Source organism: Primulina eburnea, chromosome 10, assembly GCF_022965805.1.
Source record: "Primulina eburnea isolate SZY01 chromosome 10, ASM2296580v1, whole genome shotgun sequence".
In the NCBI taxonomy this organism is placed as follows: Eukaryota; Viridiplantae; Streptophyta; class Magnoliopsida; order Lamiales; family Gesneriaceae; genus Primulina; species Primulina eburnea.
This window is the reverse complement of record NC_133110.1, coordinates 17077506-17091196: the sequence shown is the minus strand read 5'-3', so window position 1 is coordinate 17091196 and position 13691 is coordinate 17077506. Positions and strand designations below refer to the sequence as shown.

At 36.7% G+C, this 13691-nt stretch overlaps 1 protein-coding gene across 1 annotated transcript; it reads right to left on the bottom strand.

Moving 5' to 3' along the window:
- Positions 1-3570: 3570 nt before the first annotated feature.
- On the bottom strand, positions 3571-4179 carry LOC140842950 (uncharacterized). The gene has a single exon (XM_073211155.1). The coding sequence runs from the start codon at positions 4177-4179 to the stop codon at positions 3571-3573; it is 609 nt and encodes a 202-aa protein (XP_073067256.1).
- Between the last annotated feature and the right edge of the window lie 9512 nt (positions 4180-13691).

Sequence of the window (13691 nt, the reverse complement as noted above, 5' to 3'; positions counted from 1 at the left end):
ACTTTGAATAATGAATAGAGAACTTCCTAAAGTTGAGATGAAAATGTGGAACTCTTGGCATGATAATAAGGTTACTAAAAGGTAAGAATCTATGTTTATATTATTTAATCATTATTTATTGTTTATGTTATATTTATTTTTTTAAGTATTTCTATACCCTACTTATAAGTGGAAGTTTTGATTTATTGTTGCTATATGTTACACTAAATTCTTGGAACCATTTAAATGTTAGTTTGGTTTTACCAACCATTTAAAGTGGGTGCCTTGATTTATTATATATGAATATATCATAATATTAATTTCTTGGTACCATTTAAATGTTAGTTTGGTTTTACCGACCATTTAAAGTGAGAACCTTGATTTAGTGTTTACAAATATATATAGCACAATAAATATTTGACCACATTTATAAGTTTTGGTATATATTATATACTTATAAGACAATAATATATAATATAATATAAATATGATTATTTAATATATTAGAACCATTTTATTAAGTGGATTTCAATATTGTTCATTAATGTTAACTTTATTAAAATACCAAGAGTGGATCCTTTAATCTCAACTATTTAAATTAAAATTTGAACAATTAAAATTTACCCATTAAAGATTCAAACAATTAAAATTAAAAAGAAAAAAAAAACAAAAAGACATTGTAGTGGACTTGTAATCACCTTAGCTTCCCTGTGGATACGATATCGGACTCACCGAATTATACTACTTGTGGACAACCTGCTCTTGGGAGTGCAATAATCAGAGTCGCAACATCCAACAGAAAGGGAAGCGCAAAATCACCAAGATCTCAATCACATCAGCCTCTTCCAGAGGTGTCTGGATTAGATGATGAGCATCCTTCTGGGCCGACGATACATCTTTTTTATACCTCGGATTCAGTTATCGTGGGCCGAGGCCCTACTCACATAGCTCAGAAGCTACTATTTCAGCTTCCCTCCCATGCAGACACAGCTTTCTTGAGTTCACTGGGATGATCTAAATTAGCCCGTCGGACATGCAGTAGTCTTACCGAGGTATATTTCTCCTTTCAAACTTTAACTTGATATTCGATATACGATTGATATTTTTCTCGTTCTCTCAATTTTGTCTTCTTTATTCAGGACAACATGTATCTTGTAGAGTTGGTTTAGCGCGCCAACGTTATCAAGTCCAGCGCCTGCCAAGATTTATGCGAAGGTAAGGCTCTTCGCGACCAACTCCAGGCGACCATAGATGAGGCGAAAGCGACACATGCTAAGGAGCTTTCGGAGTCCCAAGCTCGATGTGACGAGCTTTTGAAGGAGAAACATGAGCTTCATCGACTAACAAAAGACAAAGCGAAAGAGATCCAGAAGCTGAAGGAAGAGTTAAATAATTCCTGAGCTGAAGCGGCACAAGTCCACAGGGACCTTAAAGACGCCAAGGCGCAACATGTTACAGAAGCCTCCTCATTCAAGGAAGATTCCTCAAGTTTGAAGAATTCGACGAGATTTGTGGTCCTAAAGATTATCATTACTTGGAGGTGGGTTTTGAGGGTGCAGTCGACCTCTTCAAGGCTCACGACTACCCTCCGCCAGGTGCTCCCACTGCCTTCATCGACATCGAGGATTTCATAGTGAGTCTCCCTCCTAATCTTTAGACTGTGCTCCTTTACTTATGATTTACGCACATGATCTATGGCTTCGGGCCTTATTTGTCACGTACCATTGCTTTACTTTCCGTATTATTATGCGACTGAATTTTATGACGCTTATATTTAGTTATCTCCTTCTGCGCACTTTTGGTATGTACTAAACTCGCTTTATGCCCCATTGAGTATTTTGCGTTTGAATTTACTGCTTCTTCCGAGTTTATCTGATGTTTTTAAACCACTAGGGTAAATAAAATCGGCAATGTGTGAGCTTACCGAAGATCTTTCCTTTTGGTCACATCATTTCTTCTACAAAACTTAACTTAGTAAATAAAATATAACTTTTGTTCCACCTCTCCTTCTCTTTCACTAGGCACATTCTAAGTACATAATATATGATTTTCAATCTCTTCACCACTTCTCCGTTATTAGCTGCAATCCAGATAATAAAAACTCCACCTCTTCACCCCTGACTCTTAGAAAGAAGGCTATAAGAACTCCACCCCTTCACTCCTAACTCCTCTGCTAGGCGAAATCTTAGCAGGAAAATAAAAATTTCTATGCCCTCATCCTCTAACTCCTCTGCTAGGCTATGCCTTTTTTCCTCCTCCCCAACTCTGCTCCTCTGCTAGGCGATATCTTAGTCGGAAAATTTGATTTTTTCCTCCCCAACTCTGCTCCTCTACTAGGCGATGCCTTAGCAGGAAAATTTAATTTTTCTCCTCCACTATGCTCCTCTACTAGGCAATGCCTTAGTAGGAAAATTTGATTTTTCTCCTCCCTAACTTTGCTCCTCTTCTAGGCGATGTTTTAGCAGGAAATCTAATTTTTCTCCTCCACTCTGCTCCTCTACTAGGCGATGCCAAAAAAAAATTTGATTTTTCTCCTTGACTCTGCTCCTCTACTAGGCAATGCCTTAGTAGGAAAATTTAAATTTTCTCCCCACTCTGCTCCTCTACAAGGCTAGGAAAAATTTAATTTTTGTCTTCCACTCTGGTCTTCTATGAGGCGATGCCTTAATAGGAAAATTTGATTTTTCTCCTCCTCAAATCTGCTCCTCTGCTAGGTGATGCCTTAGCAGGAAAATTTAATTTTCCTCCTCCACTATGCTCCTCTACTAAGAGATGCCACAGTAGGAAAATTTTAATTTTTCTCCTCCATTCTGCTCCTCTACAAGGCGAGGAAAAATTAAATTTTTCTCCTTTACAAATATGCTCCTCTGCTAAGCGATGCCTAAGCAGGAAAATTTAATTTTTTTCCTTCAATCTACTCTTCTACTAGGCGATGCCTTAGTAGAAAAATTCAATTTTTCTCCTCCCCAACTCTGCTCCTTTGTTATGCGATGTCTTAGCAGGAAAACACAGTTTTTCTCACTTTCATAATACAACATACATGAACTGAAAAGAAGAACTTGATTTTATTGATTCCAACTAATTAAATGGGAAAATTCAAATATGAAATACATCAATGAAAAAATCAAGAATGATATTTCCTAAGGTGGTAAACATTCCAGAGCCTCTTCAAAGCCTTGCCTTGCGCATTATCCAAGTAGTAGGCTCCAGAATTAAGCTTTTCGATCACTTTGAAGGGACCCTCCCACTTTGGGAATAACTTTCGTCTCTGCTCTTCATGTACCTTCCATAGGACCAATTCGCCTACCTAGAAGTTTCTCTGAATGACCCTCCGATTATAAGACTGTGCAATGCGATTCTTATAAGCTTCCATGCGAATGCTTGTGGCCTCTCTCTTCTCTTCCAACATATCAAGGTCAGTGGCCCGTCTCATTTAATTATCTTCATCATAAAACATCACCCTCACCGTTCCAATCCAATCTCAGCCGGGAGCACCGCCTCATTACCATAGACTAAAATGAAATGAGTTTATTTGGTTCTTTCTCTCGGAGTGGTTCGATAAGCCCATAAAACACTTGGTAGTTCATCCACTCAATTGCCCTTAGCCTTGACAAGTCGAACTTTTAAACCTTGTACCGGCGTCCGATTAGTCACCTCCACATGTCCATTACTCTGCGGGTAAACTATAGAGGTAAAGACTTGTTGGATATTCATCTCTTTACACCAGGCTTGGATCTTAGCTCCTTGGAACTGTCTTCCATTATAGGATATCAGTCTCCTAGGCACCCCGTATCTGCACACTATATTTTTCCAGAAGAACTTCAGGACGTCATTCTCAATGACTCTAGCCAAAGGCTCTGCTTCAACCCATTTCGAAAAATAGTCTACTGCTACCGATATAAAGTTCTTCTGAGCGGGAGCTATAGGGAAAGACCTCACAATGTCAATTCCCCAAGGACAGGCGGCTGTGATAGTCTTCATTAGCGCAGCCGGCCGGTGATGCAACGGGGCATGATGTTGACAACTATCACAGGACATCACGAACTCTTGGGCAGCATGCATCACTAAGGGCCAACAATAACCGACGAGCATCACCTTCCTTGCCAATGCATAAGCCCCCAAATGCTTTCCACAACATCCCTCATGAACTTCTCGGAGCACATAATCAGCTTCATGATAACTCAAGCATCGAAGAAGCATCCCTGCAAAAGACCTTCGATACAACACTGACTGTTGTTATTGCATGCATGCATTTAAATGTATTTTCAAAAATTAGTTTACAAAAAAAATATTCTAGAAGTATTTTAAGTAGTTGACGTTTCAATGACTGTACATCATTAGTCCTTATGACCCGGGACAACACTGAGGGTCAACATACTAGGATTGTGTTTCAACTCATTTACCGAATCCGCGAGAGTTACCAGGTGGCGAGGTTGGGTGCAATTGCGACATGTGTAGGAGCCAGTACATTGTATTTGGAAATTCATCGCTCACCTACGAGTGTGGATATCCTGTGTGATCTAACGAAATAGTTATTATTGAAATCTCTAGCTAGAGTGTAAGATGTACATTAGGAACAAGAGTTATCTAGTTGTGCATGCGATGACACTATAAATGAAACGTTCGCTACTCATTTTTCTTTAAAATGTAATAGAATATTTTTTCCTCTTACGCTTTTCGGCCTAATATATATACATATATACATATATATTTTTAAAATACCTTTGCATCATTTAAAATAAACCAACCAACCTATTATTTAAAATCCCAAATAAAGCATTTAAAACATAAAATCGTAAACGTCAACCAAACCTAAACTTAGAATTTTTCAAAATAAAGCATAAACTCTTTAAATCTCTCAAAACCACTCAAAAAAATAAAAGTCATCAAATCTTTAAAGTACTCTTAAACCATAACATAATGCGGAAAACTAGCAAAGTTCCTCGTGTTATATGCACCATCAGCCCAGCTAGTTCAACCATCAAGTCCTCCATCAAAATCATACTCACCTGCATCGATCACACATCGTGAGTCTAATGACTGAGCAAACCTTAATCATGATAACAAGTAGTACATATACAATCACTTATATCAATAAAATATTGTTACTAAAAATATCTTTTCATGAATATGCATAAGCTTTAAATCTTTTTCATGTTATCATAAACGTTTTTTTCCTAGACCAGCTCTACAGCCCATGCAAGCACATCCGTAAAACCCGTGCCATCCTTGGACTCGAGCGACCCTAGCTTCCTGTTACCACCCTTGGCATCGCCCTAGCCTTCCCTTGAGCCACCTAGGACCATGACTAGGCCCCAATAGAACCCATTATCACGTCCCTATAGCAGCTAACAACTTTCTTCTTCCTAGGACCAAAAACGCAAACCCTAGCCCCCTTTGATCCCAATTTTCATTCAATATTTTTCCCTACCTGTACATCCCTAACATGAAACTAAGGACCCTTAAACATGTTGAAAACCATCCTTTCCCATAGCCCTAACATGGCAGGCTCTTTGTGCATCATAAACAAGAGTTTTAAAGGATGAAAATTCTAGTTTTGTTCATGTTATGCCATGAAAACGAAAATATACAGCGTATCATATTTTTCATGCATTCATGTATCAAAACATATAATATGGTGTGAAAGATAAGTGAAGAAAGATTAATGTGTGTCTTTGCGTATTTTACGCATGAAAAACGAATTGAGATGGGAAGAACGTCGACGGAGAGGACCTTGTGAATTTTTCCTCAATCTTTACATGAATTACCTTCGTGACGGAGAGGACCTTGCTGAATTTTTCCTCAATCTTTACATGAATTACCTTCAAAACAATGTGGGGGTGTGTGTGAGCTGATGGAAAAACCCTAGGACTCGTAAAAACACCTCAAAATACCACATTTTCGAAAATATTAATTAAATTAAATCATATATTAATTAATTAATTAAAAATAATCATTTAATAAAAGTATTTTTCTTTTATGGCACGGGTCTCCGTTTCTCGATTGCGTCTCGAATAACTTTTACAACACAGTTTTATGCATTCTAATAATATATTCAAATAATCATGAAATCATGACTTAAACATGCATTTAATGCAATTGAAATAAATTAATTAAAATACATACGAAATTTGATAACTTGCACCCATATGGTTCACGTGGAACTTCAAATTTTTGGGACTTTACAATGAATATTTCATGAATGTATCACATAGCTACTGAATCCAATATGCAACCCTCGATAAACCAATTGTTGCAGATTATGATATGAATAGACCGTACTGTACGTTAATCATAACCGATTGATTCTTGCAAGTACTATCAGTTATACCTAGGGAATCATGGGTGATCCTACTAGATGATTTCTGACATTCTCATGTTCAAATTTTGGTGCATAAAATGAGGCAAATTAGGATAAGCCCGAATAAAAGAAAATTTACTGAATCACAAAGAGTTTAGCTATATCCCTATACCATTGAGGGTCACACAAGCACTAGATCATTTGTTCTCGTTGAGATAATAAATTCAAAGAGTTGAATTTATATAAAATTATGATATAGTAAATTTAAGGAGTTGAATTTATGACAATTAAAATTTAGAAAGAATAAATTCAAGAAGTTGAATTTATGAAAATTGAGAGTTTAAAATATGAAAATAAAATGTTGAGGTGTTAAAGAATAAAATAAATGTAGTGGGAAGTATATCTAATAGGCTTGTAGAAGTACATATCCAATTTGCTAAATAATTAAAGTTCTTAATGGACTTTAATATATTAATTAATTAAACTAGTTGGGCTCAAATTAATTAAATAAGCCCATTAATGGTAATTAAGGAATTCTAAGCCTATAATTAAGGAAATTAGGTTGAGAATTCAATATTTAGTAAGGAGGGCAAAAACGCTAGCCTCCATTATTCCATAATTTTCGAAAAATATCTCTTCTCAAGCTCTCCAATTTTCGGCCAACAAAAAAATAAGGGTTTGAGCCGTTAACCTTCTTTTGATCTCAAACGACAAAAATTTCTCAAAAAGCTCTAGTACAATTTAGAGGAAGAACAAATATTCCAGTCATAGACTTGATTGGAAAAGGAAGATTTTTAGGAGATCGTTCTATGGGAATACTACAAGTGCTGTTTCTGCCAATCTGGAATAGTTGGTGAGAAGTGATTAATTCACTAAAGGTATATTCAAAAACCCCTTATGAATTCTCAATTCTGTTTGAATCATACGAGTGCCCAAAGACGATATTTGAATGTCAAACTAAAAATTTTAAAACTTTCGCTGTGTTTTGGACATGAGAAAATTTATTCCTAGCGGCGGTATCAGAGCGAGGTTCTCTGTATTTTGATTTTAATCTGGAATTGAACTACCCGTAACTGTTCCGGGCGCGCGCATGTACCATTAAAATTTTGATTTTAATCAAGAAAAAAAATCTGAACTACCCGGAACTTTTTCGGGCGCACTCATGTCGCACCGCGCTGCCATGCCCACCAGTGCCCGATCAGACCGGGCTGGGGACGGGTGCCTGGGAACATCTTAAGCACCATGCTGAGTCATGGGCTTGAATTTTTCGAGCCTAGAGTGCGCTTTTTGATTTTGTAAAATTTTGGATAAAATTGACATTTTAGGAAAATTTGTTAAATTTTTCTTAAAATCAAATTTTGGTAAATTAATAAATTTCTTTAAAAATAATAATTAGAATATGATTTTAATTTTTTATGTTAAGGTTAAAATGGGCTTTATAATAAATATATCATTATTCAATAAAGTGGAAATAAAATAAAATGTGTTTATTTAATTTATTAACTTTTTTAATAATTGTGGTGGTTAGTAATAAAATTACTAGATGCTTGATTTAATCAATTAATTAAACTTGTTTAATTAATTGATATTAATATATGATATTAAATGCATGAAGGATGATTGAAAACATTGACCCATGTCATATGTGTATGTTATGAAATTTTACTATTTTATTCATTTCGTTAATGTTAGATATTATTAAAGTGGGCATGATTTGTGGATCGTTCTCACGCCCATGAGATGTATCATTTATTTGCCACGATTTTTCAAATGTAATTATTAGAAATAGCGGGAGATCAAGACTGGAAGATGGTGGGCACAATGCATAAGATGAATACATGTAAAATATTGAAAGCTCTTGTAATAAGAAATTGTGGCAGCTGGTGTAGAAAGTTCTCCTTCTCTGGCTTGTAGTTCAAACTTGGAAGCCTTTAGATCAGCAAACAAGTCATGAAGTTCGACCTTGTTAAGATCCTTTGACTCTCTCATTACCATGGTCTTGACATCCCATTCTTTTAGAATAGCTCTGACCACCTTCAGTGCCATTTTTTTTATTCGAATAAACTTTTCCAAGTGCATTCAGCTCATTGATAATACCACTGATCCTCTCATCGTATTCGTGCATGGATTCTCCAGCCTTCATCTTGATGTTGTCAAATTCTGAACAGCAACTGATAGCTTGTTCTATTTTGTTTGCTCGTTTTCCTCATTTGGAAAATCTGATGAAACCATCGAAAAATACGTCTGGATGAAGGTCATGTCTTCATGGTTTAAAGTGCTTGATCTTCAGAACATGCATCGTAACTTTTTTGACGCCTACTGCTGCACAGAGAGCAACAACAAGAAAGTACAAACAGCAGTTTGTCGTCGATCATATTATCGATCTTGCTTTTGATCAAGTTCTACTACATGTGATGCTGTGTAAAGAATGGCATCAGCTACAGAAGATCACCAAAGCAGAATTCTTCAAAAGGATTCGAATCCATTAATTGAATAATTGGATTACTGAGTGGCAAGATTCTGTAGACACTGAATTGTGTCTTGTAACATGCTTTCGACTCTTTTCTCAATGAAATATTGTTTTGTATTATTTTGGTTGCCTCTTTACTTTCTACAAAACTTAACTTTCATCAGTTGATAAATAGTTAACGAACTGAATACAATAACTGATAAATGTCCAACTGACATCAGTTGACAAATAGTTAAAATAATAATAAATGACAAACTGAATGAACAGCAATTGACAAAGCATCAATAAAAATGATATAATTGAGATAAATCAATTAAACCAAGTATATTGTGAAAGTGAGAAAACTTAGTCTCTGGCAATGGTTTGGTGAATATGTCAGCAGCTTGTTGTTCAGTTGACACATATTCCAGTCTGATAGCTTTTTTCAGGGCACGATCTCCGATGAAGTGATGCCTGACATCAATGTGCTTCGTCCTTGAGTGAAGAACTGGATTGTAAGTTTTTGAAATCGTGCTTGTATTAACACAAAATATGGGAGATTCTTTAGCATCAACTCCATAATCTTTCACTGTTGCTGAATCAAGAGCAGTTGGGCACAGCAGCTTCCAGCAGCAAGATATTCTGCTTCAGTTGTGGAAGTAGTTATGGATGTTTTCTTTTGCTGAACCATGAGATCAGTCTGTCTCTGATAGGACTCGTTTTTACGTGTTTTTAGTGTTGGTTTTGAGTCGCATTCATGCATCATCTTAGTTTGTTTTAGTTTAATTCTGCATTTTTTAGCATTATTTAGCATGTGATTGATCTCGTGTATTTTGTGGTTATTTTGTAGGAATTGAACCAAAAAGTGGGAGCAAATTTAACAAAATATCGAAGAGGATTCGCTAGAGCGGTCAAAAGTGACCGCCCCAGCGAGCATTTTGGTCTGGCCGAGGATTTTATGCATAAGTGTTTCGCTAGGGCGGTCAAAAGTGACCGCCCCAGCGAAATCAGGGACATGCTCGAGGAAGTTTATGCGAGGACCTCTCGCTAGGGCGGTCAAAATATACCGCCCTAGCGAGAAGCGAGATTCGGGAAGATTTGTTTCCAACTTTTGATGGACTCTATCCGACACCTAAACCTAATACACGAGATCAGCCTCCTTTTGGCAGACTTTTTATCATATTTTTTCATCACTTTTCTTGGAGGGGAGGCTAGAGAAAGGAGATTTCGAAGACCTCGAGATTTCCACGCGTCGTGGCTGTCGTCCATCGTCATCTTTAGTATTTTCATTATTCAGTATTTTATTTCTTACATTGATTGTTGGTTTTTATCATGAATTTCAGTAGCTAAACTCTAGATTTGTTGGGATTTGAGGGGATCCTACCCCGTACTCGGTGTTTAACATTATTTCTCCACGTTTTTATTAGTGATTTGTTTATGCTATTGTTCTTTATTGTTTCAATCGAAGCCTAGCTAACTTCCTTTGATTATTTCATATTGTTGATGATTTCGATAGAACAATTAACAATAGGATCAAATAGTATAAACCACGGATTTACAATTTTAGTAGATATACGGAATTGGGTACGTGTCGATAGTGATAGTTCGCCCGGATGAAAGCTAGTGGATTCCATAGAATGTAATGCAATCTTGAACTGTTAAATAATTAAGGACACTTGAGTACTGCATGTTTATGATTAGTATTAATATAGCTCGACAGAGTATATTAATTAGTCTAGGGAATTCCGTCGAATGCACGAGTAAAAGTCGAGTGTAATTATTTAAACAAGAGTGGTAGGTGAACTGCCAATTCCCAACAAATTCATTTCTCAATTGATTTAATCCAAATTAATCATTGCCTTCTTGAATACGTTTTCTTTGCATTTTAATTATTTTAGTTGTTCAATTTACATTAGTTTAATCATCAACTCATTTTATCGTTGCTAAAGAAATTTTACTTGAAAATAAAAATAGTGCAACGCAGTCCTTGTGGAACGATACTCGTATCCACTTACGTTTATTATAACTTGACTATCGTGCACTTGCGATATTTAAATCGAGCTTTCATTTATAAAATAAATTTTGGGACTATTCACTGTACAAGTTTTGCTCGATCAAGTTTTTGGCACCGTTGCCGGGGACTGTTGATTCACAATTTTTTATTTTTCATTTAAATTCTTTAGTATTAGTTATTTGATTATTATTTGATACTCTCATTGTGTTGCAGATTTTTCTTGTGGTGCATGCGAAGATCACTCGAGTTTAAGCTTGAGCCTTTTGACCCCGAGATTGAACGCACAACTAGACTTCGAATACAGCAACAAAGAGCGAAGGAGAGAATGGAAGACGATCAACACAGAGAGGAGCCAAGGCGTATACCGATGATGGATTATGCACAGTCGTCTCTTGATGGCGCACGTCCAAGCATCGTAAGACCAGTCATCCGAGCTAATCAGTTTGAGATCAAGCCAGCTATCATTCAGATGATTCAGAACACTGTCCAATTTGGGGGAAGTGCACTTGATGACCCTAATTCTCATATAGCTGACTTTCTTGAAATTTGTGATACTTTTAAGTAATGGCGTGTCTGATGATGCTGTTCGTTTGCGTTTATTTCCATTTTCACTAAGAGATAAAGCTAAGTCGTGGTTAAACTGTTTGCCTGTAGGGTTTATTACTACAAGGAAGGATATGAATTATTGGAGGAGATGGATGCTAGTAGCTATCATCCTCAGTCTGATAGGCAGAGACGAGGTGCTGGAGTTAATCAAGTTAATGATTTGTCGGCGGTTTCAGCACAGTTAGAGGCTTTGAATAAAAAGATTGATGGGATGAGCATGAGTGGGTCGGCTATGCGTCTGCAAGAAATTTTCTGTGATAAGTGTGGGGGTGAGCATGACGTGCAGGATTGCTAAGATGGCAATCCATTCTATGTGCCTGAGGGAGCACCGGTAAAACAAGTGGGATTCCAGAACCGTCCTAGAAATGACCCTTATTCGAACACATATAATCCGGGATGGAGGAATCACCCAAACTTTTCATGGGGAGGTCAAAACAACCAAAATCGCCAACAAAGAGGTCCACCACATGGGATACACCAAGGATTCAAGCCAGAACCGCCTCGGGAGGAGAAGTCCAATTTAGAGCAAATGATGACTAAATTCATTTCTGCAACAGAGACGAGATTTCAGAACCAAGATGCATCCATAAAGGGGTTAGAGAATCAAATTGGACAATTGGCTAAGTTGATTGCTAATAGGGAGCAAGGAGCTTTGCCAAGCAACACGGAAATTAACCCAAGAGAACATGTGAAGGTTGTGGAATTGCGTAGTGGAAAAGCACTCGAGTCTAATGAGGAAAAGATTAAGCACGGTGAGGATGAGGTGGAAAATCGAGGAGGTAAGTCTTCTAACTCTACATGTAAGGCCCGAGATTATATCATTTTAATCCGAGATTATTTAATTTACGAATTTTGGAATGATAAATTCGATTCCACGGTTTTTGTAATTAATTAGGATTGAAATGGGAGTAAAAAGAGTTGTGAGGACCAAATCGCAAATAGTGAAGATTTCAGGGGCTAAAGTGCAATTAATGGGAAATTGCCACTTGTCTTGCCATGCACTTAAATGACAAACTCCTTCATTTTATTTCAGCATTTTCAAGGAAGGAACCGAGACTCCATGGCTTAATTTCTCCAATTTCTTTGAATATCTTAGAAATTTGATTTTACGAGATTCGTCTATCAGAATTTAAATCCGGACACAGTACCGTGATCCTCTCGTTGACAGCTACAACTGGACGTAAGTTTTACTGAGTTCTGGTATCATTTGAAAATATGATGTTGTAGGAATTTGATATAATTCATATATGATGTCTTGGACCTGTTAGACATCGTAGAAGCGAAGTCAGATTTAGAAACGGACTGATTATGGAATGGTTATGGATTTTTAGGGTATATTGAGTTATACCGGACAGATTTGAATTATGACGGGATTACGGATTGTATTGGATATGATTTATAGATTGTAACTGTTATCTGGTGAATTGGTATTGACGGAGATATTAAAATTGTACCGTTATACCGTTGATTTTGAAGTAAATCCAGATTGATCAGATTTTTATGGAATTGACTAGTATATTGATATGAGATTATTGATATTGTCAGTACCAGACAGATTGTGAGTTCAGGACTTGACTGAGCCAGGAACCGACGAAAGAAAGGTATAAGTCAATGTGGTATTGGAAGATGGACTTGAGTCGGTTTAGACTTGGGTTTCCCTAAATCACATACTTTACTTTATTGCATTGATATTTGCATTGAGTTGATTGATATACTTGTTCTCTTGATTTTAGACAGCAGGTATTAGACGAGTAGTCTTATGACAGAAGTGCCGTTAGTGGTGGGATCACCACGGGCACATTGCACGATGTCATAAGATGGTGTATTGGCGGATGTGCCAAAGACTGTCACTGGATGTTTGGCTATCGATGTGGATAGGATGATTGCTTTTTCTATTACTGTTAATCAGTATTGTATCGATGTGGATAGATTAGTAGCTCTTCTATTACTGTTAATCGATGTCATATCGATGTGGATAGAATTAGAGTTGCTTCTATTACTGTTAATCGGTACTATATTGATGTGGATAGAATAATAGCTTCCTCTATTACTGGTAATCGATACCGTATCAATGTGAATAGAACTGGAGTCTTTTCTATTACTGTTGATCGATACCATATCGGCGTGGATAGAACTGGAGTCTTTTCTATTACTGTTAGTCGATATATGCATGCCAACTTCTGGAATCGGGATCCCTAAACTTGGACTGAGTCTAGTCTGAATGATGTAGCTACGAGTATTGTCGACAGTTTGATATTGATTATGTTTCAGACTTTGTTACATATAGCTGTTACCTGATTACATGCTTTATATTGTTTATATGATTGCATGTTTCGTTGATT